General features: G+C 41.5%; 1 protein-coding gene across 1 annotated transcript in view; it reads left to right on the plus strand.

Annotated features, from left to right (window-relative positions):
* Positions 1–9,886: 9,886 nt before the first annotated feature.
* LOC124995876 (copine-9-like) overlaps positions 9,887–20,214 on the plus strand; it is an 85,584-nt gene continuing 75,256 nt past the window's right edge. The window contains 2 exon segments of the mRNA XM_047568613.1: positions 9,887–10,238; positions 12,696–12,736. Coding sequence (XP_047424569.1) covers positions 10,159–10,238; positions 12,696–12,736 — 121 coding nt within the window. The 5' untranslated portion in view covers positions 9,887–10,158.

The following is a 20,214-nucleotide window of genomic DNA, read 5'->3' on the forward strand; positions in this document are numbered from 1 at the left end:
GAAGGTGCAGCGCTCGTCCGTCTTCAAAAGACTTTGTGCAGGTATAAGCGCTTTGCTGCTGCTGCTGCTGCTGCTGCAGAGGCTTCGTGTCTTTGTGTCACCGTCAGTGAAGTTAAAAACCTTGAGAGTCTGATTCTCCAGCGAGCCTGAAAGACGCTCCACCATGTGTGGGTGTTTTCCGAGTCCCGCTTCCTGTTCTCAGCGAAGAACGGGGACACGTGCACCTGAACGTGTGCAGAGATCATCCAGATTCACATCACACCCCCGACCCTTGACACCCAAACGGTAACTAAGAACCGGCTGCAGATATGCCGCCCACCCCGCCCGCTCTCCTGCCCTGGTTTTTATTTTTTTTTTTTTCATTATTCATCTCATTCCAGATTATTAAAACATCCAGTGTGGAGAGCCGTTGTTCCAGTTGTCTCCTCAGCACCAGACTGGTCACAGGATGATCACAGGCTGCGTGTTGGCAGTGGTTTCCAGCGCACAACTTTGTGAATCGAGTATGCTGTCACATCATCAAAGCCGCCCCAAGCTGTGATTTGAGCTGGAAATTGAAAGTGGTTCCATTGTGAGGGGCTGGATGCGCGCGGGATCAAGCAGCCGAAGCGGGATTCGCCGGATCGCCCGTGACTGTCACAGCCCCTGCATATGCACTCACACCGATCAGGCGTAACATTATGACCGGCTTCCTAATGTTGCGTCGTCTCCCTTGTGCCAGCTCAACAGAGAAAGGACATGGGCCTTCTGAGGGGGTCCCGTGGAGTCTGGAAACAGGATGCTGTTAGTGGGGGGGGGGCCTTTGAGGGAGGATTATCTCACAGACACTTGACCAGTTTGGGATCGAGTGAATTTGGAGGCCAGGTCGACACTTTGTGCGAGTTGTTCCTAAAGCGCTTTTGTGGCTGCATCCTGCTATGAGGGCGCAGCCACAAACATTTCACAAGATGTTTTTTTACTTCTCCTGTCAGTCGTGGTCATAATGTTGTGGCTTTTTACACACAGCTACCTGCAGCACCTCCTCGGCTCGTTCACGCGGGGCGCCCATCGCGCCTCGCCTTAATTACGATGCACTTGTGCGTGTCTGAGCGTAGACGTGATCGCCGCATCCGTGAAGTGTCTCATTTGTCGCACTCAGAAAGGCTCATCACGTCCTAATCAGAGAGAACTGCGAACGTAGCGGAAAGGAGACGGAGGCAGACGTTCGCAGGACGTTCACACGGCGCTCTGCTCTGTAACCGGAGTCAATCTGGAAAGCATTTACTCAAATCTCTTACAAGGCCTGGAAATGTTTCAACATATTTAAAGAGATCTAAATCACTTGCGGTTAAAGGTTCAGACAAAATGTGCCGCACTCTACTGTGCAGTTATTGCCTCATACATATTAATTCAATTTGTGAGGCGGGTGCCGGTAAACTCCGCGTTCATAGCACAAAACACAAGCTACGATCACGAGTTTAATAATAACTTGTTCATGAATCTGTATTTGCATTGGAGAGGTGTACCGTCTCCCAAATGAATTTATTTGCCAAAGATCTTTTGATGCATTTGACTAACTTGAAAAGTTTCTACCGGTGAAACAATAAGCAACTGATGCACAGTCTGAGCCACATTTCATTCTATTACTCGGTTCTTTGAAATTGGGCTCATTCGAGTCAATTTACTGGAAGAAGAGTCTGCGGCTGCTCTGCTACGACTATACGTTTTTATCCAGGATGACATATTTAATAGCTTACATGTCTTTCCTTGACAAAGAAACTGAAATATTATGCTTCTGTGTTTGTTTATTCAGGAAGACGACCTAATATTACATATCCAATTTAATTCCAGGGCCAAATTAGAGTTGCTGTTGCTCATCAGGCTGGAAAAGGTTAGAAAACCGTCTCTAAGGAGTTCCACAAAAAGTCAGAAAGATTATGAGCAAAATACGAGAGATTTAAGACGATTGAGTGGTCCATCGACACACAAACTTAATGTTTATGAACGGCCAAGTCAAAGTCCTGACCTCAATCCAACAGAAATGTTGTGGAAAGACCTGAAGCATCAGTTCATGAGTGGAAACTGACGAACATCTCAGAACTGAAGAAAGGGACTAAAATTCCTCCAAACTGATCAGCAGTCACCAGAAACATTTAGTTACAGAGCTCACAGCAGATACTGGAAATATGGGTTTGCTTATATATGTGCAAATGATTCATTTTCTTCAAGAAAGAAACACAAAAGTGAACTATCTCTGTTCTATTTGTTTGACTGGGTTCTCTTTGTTTACGGTCAGGAAATCTTGTGTTTTAAGTCATTTTTAACCCTTTAAAACTGAACGGATCGCCAGCTTTCTCACTCACGACGGTTTGTGCGAAAATTCAAAGTGTGTCTGAACACTGGGAAGTTGTGCTTTTGTCTGGAAGACCTTCATGACATCTCAAGGGGACAACTAACTTTTTTTTTTTTTACCTAATTCCTCCCAACAGCTCTCTCTTCCTGGGTCTCCCCGGTCTTGCGTGACTCACAGGTGGCAACCTCCAGGTCTGAGCGATGAAGCCCATGTGGAAGTTCAAAAAACTGCAGTTCATCGAGTGGCCACTTGAGGCTGAAGAGACATTGTTGAACATGTTTACAGCCTGGTCTCAATAGCTGATTTCACTATTCATGACAACTGTACAACAGTGACAGGTCGTTAGCCTGAGCTAACAGGTAGCAGAGAGTTGAGTATCTGAGTGTGGGCAGTAAAAAGTAAAGCTCATCCAACATGGCGACCGCGGGCTCCGCCCACTTTGGGCTTCATTTTCGAGGTTCAGAATCCAATGGGTGATGTCATGATGGGTTTGTTCATAGTATAAATGGTCAATGGTCGCTCCCCAACCTGTAGCCAACAGCAGCACTAGTGCGCCATCATTACCATCTTTTTTTTTCGAGAAAGTGCAACTTCCCAGTGTTCAGCCACATTTTGAAGTTACGGTAATTCAAATACTGTAAGCTTTTTTCTTTTTTAATCGGTGGACGGATGTTTAGGTCTTAAAAGGTTAAGCAGATATGTGGAAAATTCCGAGGAGTACAAATACTTTTAAAAGGGGCACTGTACCATTTACAAACGCTTTATTTATTTATTTATTTTCATAAATTGTTAAAGATTCTTTCGGAGAGGCTTTGCTTGAAGCACTGTGACCTCAGTCTGGACAGCAGATGTAATAAGGAACGGAAAAGGACAGGAAAAAGAAAAAAAAAACACCAAAACAACAAAAAAAAAAAAATGAGGAAAATATCTTTTTTTATATTGTATTGCAGGACGGTTTCACCATTTCTCAGATGCTTTCCTCTGCACAATGAAATGGAAACTAAACAGGATTTCTCCTCTTTGGATAATTAGCTGTCACGCCACACGCACAAACAAACACATGCTCCGAGCCACTGTCGCCGTTATCGCTCGACGTCCTGTTATAGATCAGCCAAAGACAGGAGAGTGGAAATTGACTAAATAACTAGATTTTCTCCACGGTCCTTTCGCTCTCTCCTCTTCATCCGACTCCCATTTTTCGTCCATCTCCATTTCCGACCCACTCCCCATTTTCTCCCGCTGCTTTTTTCCTTCAGTCCAGAGGGGGTGAAAAAAATTCAATTTCTGCCTGATCAGCTGCAAAATTGAGTGGATCTGCACACACACACATACACACAGATACATAGCTGAGAATAGCATCTATTTGTCATTATCAGTGGGCAACAAGGCCAAGGGAGAACTGATACAGAGACACTCACTGTCCATTACCTCGGGACCAATCCGCGACGAGCCTATTTTGGATTCAACCTGTGTTTTCCGCGGCACTCTGCGCTTCTTTAGCGTATTCTTCAGCTCAAACACCCCCATCCACCACCTTTAATCTCACTCCAAATGTTAACATTTCCCTCGTGCGCCGTTTCCCCGTTTCATTTGCCGCGTCTACGGGCGCCCTCCTTTTCTTTTGTCTCACCCTCAGAGACCTTTGTGTCTTTGTTTGCCGAAATTACAGTATTTCAAAATGCGGCTCCTTTCTTTCGCACAAGACGAGATGATGAGGTCACAGTGGGAGGCTTTGAAGAGCGTAGCATGTTGCTTTCAGGAGAGCTGATTAATGGAAAATTACCGAGTAGCCCCTTCTAGATTTAGAAGTGCAGACATCTCATTAGAAGATGGCAGCTTGTTTTTTTCTGTTAAGCTAATTGACCATGGGGGTGCGAGCCCGACTGTCTGATTACATGCTCCAGTGAATATATGCAGTATATGATGTAACTGGCCCTCTTTGCTATTTCAAGGTGAGTACATTGTGGATTGGATGTTGAAAGCGAGGGGATGAGGGGGATGAGAGGGAGGGGGGGCTCATAAATTAGGAAGGGACGCTGTTCTCCTTTTTTGGGGTTTTCCACAGGTCTCTGACAGGCTACTGGTGTTTTTATTTCTACATACAGTTAATCAGATGTTGATTAACTGTATGTAAAAAAGCCCACAAAGACATTTTATATGCAAAACACTTGTTTACTTTTAGCTTTTATGGGATAAAAATACATAAATTTGCTCCACATTGGATGAAAAACTATTTTTCCCACAAGTCTTGACAGTGAATGCATCTCTAACAACGAGACTTTCAACTCAAACAATAGTTTTATTTATGAGTTAACAAAATAATTAACTAGACATCTATAGCTTATCATGCACAGAAGCTTGTGACAAATAAACATAAATACTTCATTATGTTTGGGTGGAATTGGTACCTGGCCATGTTCAGCAAAACCTCTCAGTTAAGATGAAAGGACCTTCATTGTTTTAATTATTATAAAAATTCATCCATCCACCCCGAGCTCAAACTACTGACACTGTCTCATTTTACTGCTTCGGTCACTTGATAAAGGTGAACATTGGGACCAGTGGCACTAGAGATTCATCTTTGTATAATATTTGTATAATAACTGTTAAGTTTTATTAATAAATAACTACATGAATAATGTCTTTTTTTGTTCCACATTGTTTCAGTGTTGATCATAATGAAAACTTTCAACATTGTTTTCATGTTTTTGCTTCCTGGGTATTTAGCTTCTGCAGTTGTGTGATTTTAAAAAAGGGACAAAAGTCTCAGAAACTCTAATTTGAGTTTTCAAAGTTCAAAGTTTTCATTGTGTGAATTTCATAAAACTAAACCACTCACAGCTGAAAACTAAATTAAAATCTAAAGCTAAAAAGTGTTGATTAAAATGTTAAACAGTAGTAACCCCTTTTTGTAATGTAAAGCATAAAAATAAAGCTTTTATGAAAACAGAAAATGAGAAATTGCTTAACGCACTAACTGTTCATAATCGCTAATTCAGGATAAAATAGGAGGCTCAGACTGAAACCTAATCAAGAGATTTGGGAGCTTAATACCCTGATATCAACATCCATACTTTTAGACATCTACTTGTGTATATTAAAATTATGAATTTTACAATGAAAACTTGTTAATGTAATTATGAAAAATGAAAACTTTATACCGAGTCTGGACACTCTGAAGCCCCCACAGTGTGAACCGTAGGGAGGTGTAATATCAGGACCAGAATCAGCCTCGTCCAAGGCCCTGAACGGTTGTTTGTGCCATCAAATCGTTTGTCCAGGCCTTCAGACCAGAACTTAAATTTTACTGGATCTAAATTTTTATCCATCGTTTCCTTGTCATCCCAAAAGCTGAGATACAGCATCATCAGGCCTGTCTAAGACCCTCAAATAGTCAGATAGTTTAGTTCATCAAGTCTGTCATCCAGGTCTATAACCGACTGCATGAAAGGCAACTTCTGATCATCAGAACCGTCACTATATCTAGGAGTTTTATTTGGGATGGTTTTTAAATCAGAGACGTTTCATTTTTCAAGCAACTTCCTTGCAAAGGAACTCAAATGTACCTCGGTTTGTAGTTAACAGAGTAAACTGCGCTAACCTGATATTACATCACGGGTGAAACACCTGTTTACAGCGTCTGCAAGTCTTGTACCTTCCACAAACTGATCTAACCTGTTAGATAACTGAGGAAGGTCTGTTAAGGAACAAACGTGCACCAGTTCCCTGTGTTGTGGTTGGAGGATGGTCGGTGCTGGTACGTATCAGGGGCTGGTTAGGGACTGTGGGCTCTTCACCTGAATTCTCACAACATGTCTGGTTTAACACAGACAACTCCCGATTCAGTAAATCAAGAAGTCTCTCTTCTCCATCACAGACATTAAAAGCACTAGGATTTAAATTTGCAGCTGAATTAAACATTGGTTGTGCTCAATGAATCATTCGATCCTGCACCAAACTCGGGAAACCGCTGCCAGCTGGTATCTCAGGAGTTGTATTACTCAGACGTACCATGACAACCGCTGGCATTTATGCCGTTTGATGGCTGTGGAATGGTGTCCTCATTAAATGTCCGCCGTAGGTTCTCCAGAAGCTGCAGTCGTCTCTGCCTCAGTTTCCAGTTCCATGCGAGATCTCTAACTTCTGCCAGACCTGCTTTATTCTGTCAAGAATTTCCTTTTCTTCGCTCTCTCAATTGTACACACCAGATTAATTCTCTCAACTCCTGTTCCCGTGCAGCTCAATGATATGTTAGAAAAGCCATTTTATAGAGCTAACCTGATTTACTCCATCACATTTTCTCTCGGTACAAACTCTGCTGTGGTGAATCGTTTCTCTTCTCCCGGGAACTGCTCCACCCCCTGTCCAAAAACCCACTTTTCTATCGAGTTCCCCTGTTTCCCACGTTTCCCAAAATGCTTAACAGCTTTCCCTACATGAGCAATGTTTTAGTTTTTGTTTTTTAACAGCACAGCAAATGTGCATCCACACAACTAGTTTCTCACTTTAACTACAGTTTGAAAAGCAATATTGGCAATAAAATTCCTCTGTTTTGGAATCAAAAAGAAACCGAAAAACATGTTGAGTGTTAAATAAATGGGCTTAAGTTGGAGGAACATTCAAACACAGAATGTTATCTAACGAACCTGAAGGGACAAATAACCAAGATTTAAAATAAAAGTCCAACTTCAGACCACTTATCGTTTGAAAGTGACATGTTGAGCAGCACAACAAAGTGTTGTACGGTGGCCCTGAAGGTCAAAACACAACAATATTTCACAAAACACAACATTTCAGATTACGGACAGAGTAGGGACAACACTTCTTGTCTCTGATTGGACAGAACCTGTGCGAAAATATAAGCTTATGTGATTGGTTGTTTCACTGCCAGTCAAGAAATACACATTGAGGAAAGAAGTTGTTGTCATGTCGTAGTTCTGTAGCCAAACATTTGTCCACGTCCAGGCAGCTCTGATATTATGGCCCTTCATTTTTTAAGGAGTAATTGCCGTGTCTCCTCAGTCTGTGCTGTCAAACAATATCATGATGGGTTCAAAGCACGTCAAGAATGACTTTATATGTGTGTCCTCTTCAGTAACGTTACTCTAATCTGACCACTTTTTTCAGTAACAAGTAATGTAAGTGTTGTGTTTTCTGTAATGTCGCTGTGTTTTGACCTTCAGGGCCACCGTACTGTGGACTACGAAAAGGCAAACTGGACCTCGCATTGAAACGTTTTTGTCAAAAATGACAGAGCTTGTGTCACAACGTCCTGAAGTACTTCATTCAGGGTAATTAAGAAAAAAAATACACAATACTCAGGAACACGGGGCAGCACAAGGAGTTAACACACTCGGAAACGCAAGGAATCATCAATGTAACACCACAGACGACCTGACCATAGACAAAAGGAAAGACAGGGCTGTATACACACAGACACACACACACACACACACGCAGAGGAGTTGACAAGATACAGGTGGAACTAATGAGGGTGGAGAACACGAGGAGTCACAGGAAGTAAAGCACGAAAACAAAACACCAAGGAAGACAAAACAGGATTACATTTGACATAACAAAACACGATATCATGACCGACATCCTCCCCACCAATAAAACCCTACTTAATCTGAATCTGACACAATGCAGACATGTCGGCGCCGAAGATAAGCACATTCAATGTCACCACACATCTTACTTGCCGTCGACACAATCGATCCACGGCCCCGAGTGAGTCAATACGCATCTATCCTTGCCTTTGCAGGCTCCACAATGCCAACATCCAAACAAGCAGCCACATACAGCCCATGTCAATACAGCTCATACCCATTTTGTTGTGGGTCGTGGAGAAAAACAATTTGCATAACATCGATGCACAATTTCACATGCACGGTTAAAGATATCACATCACAACTACCTCACCACACGCATTTCAAAAACAAGGCAAAGTGATGATAAAGCCACTATTTGCTCTGTACGAGGGATGCAAAGAGCGTATTGTACTAAAACGGATGCATAAACCTGATGGTACCTTCCATTTGTACTTGGAAGTCAGAATTTTCAACTAGAGCGCCCCCTGTAATCAGATTTCCTTCTGGGAAAGTGGGAGAGTCCTCACGACCCCTGAGCTGAGTTTCCAAGATGGCCGCCCGCGTGTAAACAGTAATTACAAACTCTTGTAATATTCCATTTATTAGCTCTTGTAATTAGTTCTTGTTCCGTTAAATCGGTCGTACAGACAGTATTTTTCCACATACACGTGTTGAAATGCTGTTTTATTGTAATTTAAATGTTTCATGTGTTATATGGGAACTACAAGCCCACATCATGTTAACAATTGCTAAAAACAGCATGGTAAAACCAAAACAGAGACAAACACCATCGTAGCAAACTGTGATTAATAGTGTATTTTTTTTCTACGATTACAACTTTTGAATGTTTGTTTATAAATGTCTGCCTCGTGTAAATTTAATCACTGTAACTAATTATAGTAAAGTTATCTGTTCATTTAAAATGTGTGGAAATGAAATAGTCTAAATTTAGTTTAAAATTGTAGTAATAACATTAATTAATATCAAGATTTAAAAAAACACACCGAGTTATATTGAGACTAGACAAGCGCTTCCGTGGAGGCTTCCATCTTGTTTTCTGTACCTGGAACGGCGATAGTTCACGTGTGACATCACTCCCAGCTCCGACTTCCGACTTCCGATCTCCGACGTAAATGGAAACAAAAGTTACCAGAGTAAAACTCAGGAGTTTGGAGAAACGGCGCACATGTTGGACAGGTTGTAAACAGGAGGCTGAGACTAGAGGAGCCCACGGGAGCTCCACGGGCAGTGAAGGTGTTTGTCTGGCTGAGAAAGTCCACCTGGAAGCCACGCCCACCCACTCTAAAAGACACGCCTCCTAATTAGGGAGCCCACAACACAGGAAAAGAGTCATAACATTAAAAACCTTAACAATCGGATTCCAACATAAATATACAGGTTTTTAAAAATTATTGAGCTGTTACACAATAATAAGAGTCCGTTTTAATTCTTTGTTGCATTTCCATACATTTATTGATTGGGCCGGATTGTATTTACATTAAAAAAAAATGACATCATTCATCAAATGATTTGATAGGTTCGCAGCGTTAAGATAATATCATGATTTAATTACTCTCCTCTTTCTCCCTTTTCTGTCATTTTTCGCTCTCGGGGACATAACTTCTTTTCATTTAGAGCCAGGTGGCATTGCAGCACTGCTTTAAACAGTCACGCACATCACATTATCGGTAACGAGAATATCAGGTGGGAACCCCTCGTGGAGGTCTCTCTGCCGCTCAGCACGTTTCCATGGCTGCTGTTTCAGATTTTTTTGGTCTGTATTGAGAGAGGAGGAAAAATGGAGGGAAACATAGACACTCGGTGCCCTTTGCTTTGATTTCTTTTCTTTTCTTCTCTTTTTTCTCCAGTCGTCTGAGGATCTGAGCCGTTAGTAACAGGTGACACAGGCGAGAGAGGGAGGGAGTGCACCTTGCTGTTGTCTTCCTCCTCCTCCTCCTCCTCCTTCTCCTCCCTCCTCCTCGGCACCGGACAGACAGCCAGAGCGCACCAGGAGCGCATGAGGGATAGATGAACTTCTTCTTGCCTCCCGAACTTTAACCGTCTCTCCCTCTCTCTCTCTCTCTCTCTTTCCTCGCTGCTTCCGAAGCGAAATCCTCCTCCGCCCCCCAGAACCTCAACCCCAGAAGATTCTCATCTACAATGGATTTACTGCAGTCGCGATCCCGTTGCGAATGATCACATCTTTTATAATTTCCCTTGGCGTCGCGAGTCGACATGATGGCATCAATAGGGGAATTTGATCCTCTCAACACCAGAGTCCCTGCAACTAAAATAGAAGTTACCGTGTCGTGCAGGTACGGCCAAAAAAAACTCTCATATTCTTTATGCGTGGTTCTCATGCGTCTGCAACACACGATTATTATTATTATTATTGTTATTACAAATTAATGAAATCCATGCATGGTGAGTGTTTTTTATATCTGCTTCCTAATGTGCATCTACAAAAAAAGCTTGGAAGTTTCTCTTACATCTATCTATCTATCTATCTATCTATCTATCTATCTATCTATCTATCTATCTATCTATCTATCTATCTGTCCTCCAGGTGTGCATGACCTTTTGCTTTCTGATGCCCTTTGCCGCCTTCCTTGTTAAATGTCTGAGCTCATCAGCTACCTCCAATGTGCCTCAAAGCAATTAAAAAAAGAAAGATCCTCTTAAATCCCCTGATTTTTACATGAAGTCTGGCCAGTGAGTGGCTCAGGAGGAGTTCCACTGGATGTATTCCCAGACACGTACAGCTGATCCTTAATGAAGCTGCAGGTGAACTGTTTGCACCGTGCAGGAACAGACCTTACGTTTACCTGCGTTTACTGTTTGTGGTGACTGCTGTACGGCTGCTGACTGACTGACTGACTGACTGACTGACTGAGCAGGTAAATCTCAGTCCGGGTTGTCCCCAGACTGTCATCCTGCCTGGTGGTTTGCTCACAGTCTTCCTGACCTACTCCTGAATAATGAATCTCTAGTTTCTCCCGTGCACTGACATGAGCCCCAGATCTGAAGTGGTCAGACAGGCTGAGCTGAACAGACCCTCCCTCACCCCAACCCCCCGCCCCCCAACTGAACCAGCGAGGGAATGTGTGCACACACGAGGACATTAATGTTTGTGTTTCTCCACAGTGTGAGATCCAAAAAAAAAACATGAAGTATTGTCTTATTTTTGCCCTGAATCATTACATAATAACTACAGCAGCAGCCAGCAGGCAGAAATCAGCTCGTCTGGCTCTCTGCTTGAAGACAACAACCACCGTCACCTTCTTGCAGCCACTAATTAAAATGTTACATCTCGTTTGATCAATCCGTAACAAACCTGCCGTGTCGACCGACGTGTCGCGTGCAGGACTAAGCAGGGGATCGATGCAGGGAGGGACCCGGGCGAACTGGACGTGTGTGCATGACAGTTCGTAATGAGCTTTATTTAGAGTTGGTAGGCAGTTGCATCATGCAGGCAGCTTTTTGAGTGGGCTTCCGCTTCACAATCGCAAGGCATTGTCATCATGCAAACTTACTTGCTTCCTCCTACAGATGAAAAATCTGTTATTGACTGAGACAAGAGGTCAAGAATATTTTACTTGTGCTGTAGGACGTTATTTAAGGCTCATTGTTGCATAACTAGAAAGCAGGAAAAAAAAAGTCATGCTGATACTTTAAGATTTTTGGAATGGAATATGAATTATGTATACACCGATCAGCCACAACATTAAAACCCCTGACAGAGATAATTCAGTGTTCTGCTGGGAAACGTATGAACCCAGCATTAATGTGGATGTTACTTGTAGACATGTAGCCCCCACCCAGACCAGACCAGGCGCCCCCACCTCATAGCAATGACACAAAAAAACACCTTAGGAACAACTGTAAAACACATGAAGAACACATCCCAAACTGATCAAGTTACTGTGGGATGATCCACAGAGGCCCCTCCCCTCAAAACCGCCCCTCCCTCCCCACTAGAAACAACATGGTTTTGGCAGACACCCCAGGACACCCTCAGAAGGCCCATTTCCATTCTCTGATGACTGTTCTGGAGGCAGCGAGACCTACACAATGTTATTAAGGTGGTCATAATGTTATGGCTGATCAGTGTGTACATGTAAATGTATGAAGTTCTATATAAAGTTATATATCCAGGTTTAGACAGATCGGGGGAGGCTGAAGCGTAGAGAGAGAGGAACCAAAAACTGAGGTGACAAATTTCCCCGAATCTCTAATATCTGTGGATATTTTCAAATTCTACCAACTCCCAATATCCCTCCCCACTCAAGGGTTTAAGGGCTCATTTTATCCAAGTTTTTGGACATGTCCCACAAATCTAAAGGCCATAGTCATTCAACAAAATTGCTTTATATCCAGTAAAGGAATTCAATAAAGGTTTTATCTCCTTTTATTATTACCTCTTCATCTTCTGCCTCCTGAGGGTCTCTGGAGCCTTTCACCACTAACCAACTGTTGTTGTTTTGTTTTTTTTCTTCTTCTTCGTATTCATATGTGGCTCACCGGGGCCTTCGTTTCTTGGAAAGGCTTCTGCAGCTCAACATTTTGCGACGGTTAGTTTCACAGAGTAATTCGGGGAACCAATTTAAATCTGCCCCCGACCTAACTTTGACGGCTTAGCTGAGACTTTTATGGAGAAGCTCGGGAGACCGGAGAACTAAGACTAGAAATGTTAATGAGTGAATATATTGTCTGGGAACAATGGAGCTGAAGGATCCATTTTTTACCTACGCTGTTGCTGCTGTTTTCCACAGGAATCTACTGGATGTGGACACGTTCTCCAAGTCAGATCCCGGTAAGTGTTTTCTAAGCCTTTTAAGATTCTGAACAGCTCCTGTTATTTGTTTTTAATCCATTTACTTGCAAAAAAAACAAAAACAAAGAGGTGGCGGATGCATTTTATGGATTTCACGTGCACAGGCATTCCTCCTTACCTTGAAAAGAAAATCAGTGTTGCCCCCACTCGCCTCTTTCTCCACTCTCCTCTTTGTCTTACACTCGTAAATAACCGTGAAGGTCAGATCCGTTAACGGCTGATAGGATACGAGGGTAAGGCTGGAAGGAGGACGAAGGACAAGGACGAGACTGAGGAGGACCTGAGCGCTCAAGGTTGAAGAGAGGTCAGGATGTGGAGCTGGTGAGAGGAGGGAGGAGGTCAGAGCCTGAACTCGGTCCGTTATATTACATTCTTTCCTCTCACACTTTGGCCATGGCAGCTTATCAACAAGCAGGAAATACCACCGGTTACTCGCCTGAAATAACTTTTCAAGTCCTATTTTCAGAGATCAAAATAGGACTTCACGTTGCACTGTGGGGTTGAGTCATCCACCCAAACAGGAACAAATGCATTTCTTTTCTATATATCCTGGAAAAGATTTGCATCACTGGTTAAAATGACAGGTGGATTTAAGCTTTTTTACCTCATCCACTTGCTCTAACTTTAACATTTTTCAGGCCAAGGACCCAAACTGGTGGAGAGATTAAGTAGGAACTGTATATTATAGTAGGAATATACATTATTATAATCATTTTGTGTTCAGTATTAAGCTGTTCCTTATCCCTTTACTTAAAATATGTTGGATTCATGTCAAAATTTAAATTTGTGGGGGAAATATATACAAAATGTCTAATCAACCAAAGATTTTGCGACCGCATCTTTGGCTGATTTAACATGTGAACACTCCTTCTTTCTTTCTTTCTTTCTTTCTTTCTTTCTTTCTTGTGGGAAGTGGGAATCAAATATTTTTCTTCCTAATTTTGTTGCAGAAGTTCCCAGAAGTGTGCGTCTCTTGTCAGGAGCTTTGCTTTCTCTCTTCTGTCCAGTTCATCTCAAACCAGCTCCACGGGGTTAAAGTCTAGAGACTGGGCCATGGTCCACTCCATGTTTCCATCTAGTTTTCATCCTGAGGTAGTTCTGGTTTAGCTTGGACTAAAATGTTAGATCATTATCTTGCTGTAGGACGAAGCTCTGATCAACTATACCAGAGGATACTGATGCTGTGTGGTGTAGTTTAGCAGATGCTTCCACAGACATATTCATGCCTCCAGGAAGTAGTCTGCTCGTCGCTCCTTGTTGTTAAGTATTTATTTTTGAGGTGATACCATCAGGGGGAGGGGGAGGAGGGATGTGTCCTCCTGGACCTCGTTGCAGGTTCTTCCTGTCAGAACGGTTCCCACATCAGACAGTGATGGAAGACGTTAGCGTGCTCTCAGGCCGATGAAAAGAGGTCAGCTGCTTCAGCCTCCTCGGAAAAAAGTGCAGGTGTGGGTGGGACTCCTTAACAATCATTTCCACAGCTGCTCCTCCAGTGAAGAGGGGAGGAGCCGATCTAATCTAATCTAATCTAATCTAATCTAGAATGTGAGTCTCCTAACACGCCATTGTGATTTCATTTGGGGGCGTGTTCTGACCAGTAAACACATTAAAAAATACATCTGTATGCAGCTGGATCCAACAACTAACCAGAGACATTTTGCTTTAAACGGATTTATCTCCATAGTGGTCAAATGATGTAGATGACTACGTTTCTGTGGCTCAAGCCAGACAATTTTATTGGCCCGTCCAATTCAGTTCTCAATGGAGAGACTCCACACCACCAGTGTCAAACATAGGGCCCGCGGGTCACAAGCGGCCCACCAGAGGATCTGATCTGGCCGGCAACATGGATTTACAAAGTGTGAAAATTGCACTGAAGACTGCAATGAAAATAACTTCTGGTCCTTATTTGTCCACTGTTTTAGTCAGAGAAGAGGACAGAACACAACACTGAGGACTAAACAGCAAACAGCAATGAGCCCAGATTGCACTTAAGACATAGGTCTTCAACAGGGGGTCTGCGACCCCTAGTGGACCCATGGAGGTACTGCAGGAGGGTTGCAAAATTTTTGGTTGATTCCAACTTTTTTACATATTTTTTTAAAATGATTAAATTAACACTTTAAATTATTATTTATTTTAAATTATCCCCAACAAATTTAAATTTCTTTAAATGCATAATGATGAATCCGACAAATCTGAAATATTATAAATATATATAAATATATATAAATATATGTATATGTGTGTGTGTGTGTTTATGGTATGTTTATGTTTACAGCAGTTGCACGGCCACCCTAGGGGCTACCTGTGTATTATTTGAATAGCTTAATATTGAATGTAAAATGATGATAATAAAAAAGTGTATCTATAAATATCATAATAAACACATATAGTAGGTAGGGGGTCCCTACTTAATCGTTCCATCAGTTTGGGTCCTTGGCCTGAAAAACCTTGAAGACTCCTGACTTAAGAAATTGATTTTTTTTTAAAGGATAGTTTATTAAATGTGAACATTTTCCTACTTTACTTTATCTTCTTCTCACTAAAACAAACCACGCTAAAAGTTGTAGGAGGGGACGTTGGTCTAATCAAACAGAATTGCTCAGTCCTCAAAAGGATTTAATTAAAAATATATCGTCAAAATCAATTATATAAAAAAAAAAAAATCAGTTTTAGATGCTGTGCCTCTGAACAGAGATGTGAGCAGAAAAATGCGTCACGCTGACAAAACTGAGAAAAGAACATAACAGGGGGTGTATCTTCTCTGCACCTGCCAATCCAAACCGCTCTGTCGCCACTTTAAGGTGTTCATCCCTTTCTGCCCCCGCGACACCAAAGCTTTCTACCAACGAAAACAAGTCCAGTAGCTTCTGAAGAGATAAAAGAGTGGTGCATTTGAGAGCCTGTAGGGCCAAACAATCTCAGACAAATCATTCCCTAAATCAGGCAGACAGACTGCCTTTAAATGAGTTACACAAATCACAACGGGAGAGCGCAGCTGTCTAACTCCTGGTCTTAGGGCTCGGGTTGTAATGTGTGTGACTGATCACAGATGGGAGCGCTGCCTGAGGAGGTACCGGCGCTCCGACCGGTGCACGGGTGGAGGGGGGGTGGGGGGGGGAGAACTCTCCTCCATTCCAGTACACATGTGAGCAGATGTGGTGAGCAGCACTCAGAGTCTGTCTGTCTGTCCGCTGCAGTTTGTGCAACATCTGGAAGACGTAATTAGGACAGACGCCATTATCAGGTTGTGATCCGAGCAGACAAGCTTCCTGGTTCAAACCCTTTCATTATTTGTGTTTTCTGTCTCTGACAATATAGATTTGGGTTGGGTGTAAAATCATCTCACTTCACTTCAGGTGAAATGAAAATGTTGATTATAATATGTGTGTATATACAGACCAGGCATAACATTATGACCACCTTCCTAATATTGTGTAGGTCTCCTTTGTGCCTCCAAAACAGTTGTGACTCATCAGTGAATGGACATAGGCCTCCTTCTGTGGTGTCTGGTAACAGGATGTTATTAGTGGGGCCCTTTGGGTCCTATGGGTTGAGGGGAGGGGTCTCTGTGGATCATCCCAGAGATACTTGATCAATTTAAGATCTAGTGAATTTGGAGACAGAGAGGCTCTTACTATGGGGTGGTGGTCCCTGGTCTGGTCCAGGCGGGAGCTGCATGTCTAAGTAACATCCACACAAATGAATGTCAGGTCCAATAGTTGGTTTAACCTCCTGAGACCCTGGGTCCTCATACGGGGACTTTAGGTTGGTAGCAGCTTCTTATTTTTTTATCCTCATAACTAGTTACTAGCTGGTGTAAAAGCATGACATCGGACTGATTCATTCTCCAATTCTCTAGATATTGGTGACTTTTCTTATACTATTGAGTGAAATAATCCCTGTGTCCACATATGAGGACATCCAAAAACTACTTCCTGTTCAAAGATGATGATTAGTTTTTTTACTTCTTACATCCTACTAATCCCAAAAAACCTTGGAGAAATTATAAAATGTCCTCTTCATTTTGGCCGTGTTTTGTAGCAAAGTCTATCTATACACAAAGTTTGAAATTCAAAGAAAATTCTAATAGGTCAACATGACACTGTGAAAGAAATGTGCAGCCCTCTTAGCACCACTTTAGCGAACAAAGACGTCCATAAACCACTTAAGCACTTTACAAAACTACCAAAAATTCAATAGGTTTGAGGAATTTAAGCTATTTTTCATAAAACTAATGTTGGGGGGCTGGGGCATTTCTTTCTGATCAGTCTTAGTTATGACCAAGATTACCTAAAATATTGACTTGATTGCATTATTAGTTTTTCTGTAAATTAAAAGGATGACTGAGGGTTAAATGTTATTTACTTCTCCTGTCAGTGGTTTTAATATTGTGGCTGATTAGTGCACATTCGCTGTATAGTTATATGTTCATATATGTTCTCTTAAAATAATGTTATCATTGTAGATAGAGTTGTGCAGCAGTAGTAGTTATCGTGTGTGTGTCACACATTTTTCCAGGAGAAACAGTGTATGTGACACTTCTCTGCATTTCTATTAACAGATTTTGAACATGACAATAACCACCACTTGAATCTTAAATCTCGAGTCTCAGTGGTACCTGAACCTGAACGTACACGGCACAGTCTTAATGCTACACAACAAAGAATAAAAGCTCCTCGCTACCTGTCAGTCAGCGTTACTTAGCAGAGATCACTGACGGCATCGACAACCTCTCATCTGATAACACACACACTAAGCTCCTGGAAACTCTGATCACAAAATAACAGAAACTCACAGCGCGTCATTCTTAGTCTATTATAACATGTAGAGATATGTCATTTGGACATGATCCTCGATGCTCCTGTCTACAGGTGTTTTTATAAGTTAAGTGGTTTAGTTTCTCGCTTGCAGCTGCTCCCTGTCCGACTCAGCTGTTTGTTGCACGGGAGCAAATGTCACGGCATTAATATATGACCTCAGCGTATTACAGGAAGGAAGCAATTAACAACCGGGTCAATATATAATTGAGTTTAACATAGTTGGCAGGTATTATAGTTGACATTTTGGCTGTTTTCAGGCCTAAAGTCAACATGGCCGCCTATAACCAATCATCACATGGCATTTTTACGGGAATATTCTTCTAAATATTATACACACACCTGAGTAAATTGAAATTGGAAGTAATTTATAAATATATTGTAGTAGCACTGTTGACATGCGATAAATCCACACTTGACTCACACATTGCTTTGACTTTGACTCTATGACTAAGAAAGAGTCACGTGATTTGGATTTAACACACTTCCTTGAGAGGTGGAATGTCATGTGTTTGTAATAAGTAACTTTAGCTGAAAGTGATTTCTCAGACACAGATACAATCTGATGTGTTGTCAACTTAACAAAAAGAACAAAATGAAAACAAATTTTGAATGAGCTCATTTTTAGCTAATTAGTAGGTGGTTCCCTCCGTGGACAACGACAAGGAAACATACTTTACGAGAAACACCATGCGATGACACGATCACGATCCATGCCGCTGTTGCTATGCAACTGACCAAACAACCATATCGGATCCGATTGAGGCCAAAACCAAAAAAGTAAAAACACTAACTTACACTAAACAGCCATTAACAGTTGTAGACAACTTCGGTAGAACGCGATTAAAATAAAAGATTGGAATGAGGCAATCATCAGCAACTTTCTATTTGCAGCACACATTTGATATTAGGTAAAATTAATATCTAATACATCATAATTTTCAACCTGGATAACGTTATGGGTTAGGCCAAATTGATATATGCTAATGCTAACGCAACGTCAGAGGTACATTTCAGGGGTGTCCTAGCAGAAGTTGCATTTACTACATTACCCTCCACAGTGGTTCCACTTATTTCCTGTAATATCTTTGTTGTAGAGGCTTCACTTGATAAAGACAGACCAGACTTCGTCCCCTCTGTGTCCTTTGGTCAAATCATCCATCTAGTGAGTGAGAGTGTAGGGGTCGGTGAATGTAGGGGCTGGTGTTTACAGGCTAGAGATGTTTTGCCTCCAGTTAAGCCCCTCCCCTCAAAAAACGTCACAGTGTTTACAAACCATGAAGCGGTTTATTCAATATAGAGGGCTATTTAGTTACATTTTAGTGATTGTTTCTATGATAAATAGCTATGGATTTTGTTAAGATGTGATCAACATGAACATAAAAAACATTCGTCTTTTTTTTTTTTTACTTTTAATAAAAATGTATGCAAGATATATCCTGTGGATTTCAAAAGTCCCTCAGTTATATATCGACCGAACCGCCTTTCATAACCGCGGCACTTAGATGGAGTTGGTTGATTCAGTTCCCTTCTTGGGAATCAGGGCTTTTTAAACTTTCAAACGTAATAACAGGGTTTGTTCTGTAAGAGACACAAATTCACAAAAACAATAATGTGTAAATCCACTGAGGCATCGGGAGGAGGGGACGCTAACTAACTTGCTCCTAAGAATCGTTGACATTTCTCCTCAGTATCAAAGTAATCCAGTGATCTGACAGATTCGGCTGCTTGATGGCACACGGTTTTAAAATAATAGGATAACAGCAGGAAGAAAATCATCTTTTTGTAGCAGGCGTTACATCATAATGAGCTTTCGGGGTGCAGATCTCCTGACGGCTTCAATTTGCTCGGTCGTTCTGTTGGTTCCTGGAATAGACCTCGTGTTTCTGTCTGACTTTCATCTGATCAAAGGTCTTCCTGCAGGAATAAAACCCACTAGAAAACAACAATGACTTTGCATTGTGGGAAGTATAAATATATACTCTCCCGGGGATGCTCCATCGGGTACATTGTCGAGAACCAGTTCGTTCTAATTAAACAGTCCTGCAGTAAATCTCTGCCTCATGAAGGTTCCGGTGTTCATCCTTCATTTGAAATAACTTGATGTTGATTCAGATATGTCATCATTTCCCAGTACTGTTCATCCAGTTGAGTTACCACCATCCTGATGCTGTTTAAACATTGAATGTAATGTAATCAAGTGACGTGTGAGTGTATGTGGAATAGTCTGTTGGGTCAAACTAATCAGTGCATCCTGGATCATTAACTATAATTATACAGTACCATCAGACACCATGTATATTACAAAATATATGAAATTTCCATATATACAATATTGCATATAAATAGATATAGATAGTATTATAGATACAAATACAGCTATATTATAATAATCCTAGACAGACATTAATGATCCATGAGGGAAATTAGTTGGTCACAGCAGCTTTGTTGCACATAAATGTAACACTCTTAAAAACCACAAGAAAGATAAATAAAATTAGATTAGATTAAAATAAAATAAAAATAAATTTACATTATGAACAAATTTGGCTTAAAGAACCTTTGCTACTTTTAAAAAAAACTTTAAAGAACTACAAAAAGTATGTAAAGAATCAAATAATAAAGAAATAAAGA

This window comes from Mugil cephalus, chromosome 1 (genome assembly GCF_022458985.1).
Source record: "Mugil cephalus isolate CIBA_MC_2020 chromosome 1, CIBA_Mcephalus_1.1, whole genome shotgun sequence".
NCBI classification, from domain to species: Eukaryota; Metazoa; Chordata; class Actinopteri; order Mugiliformes; family Mugilidae; genus Mugil; species Mugil cephalus.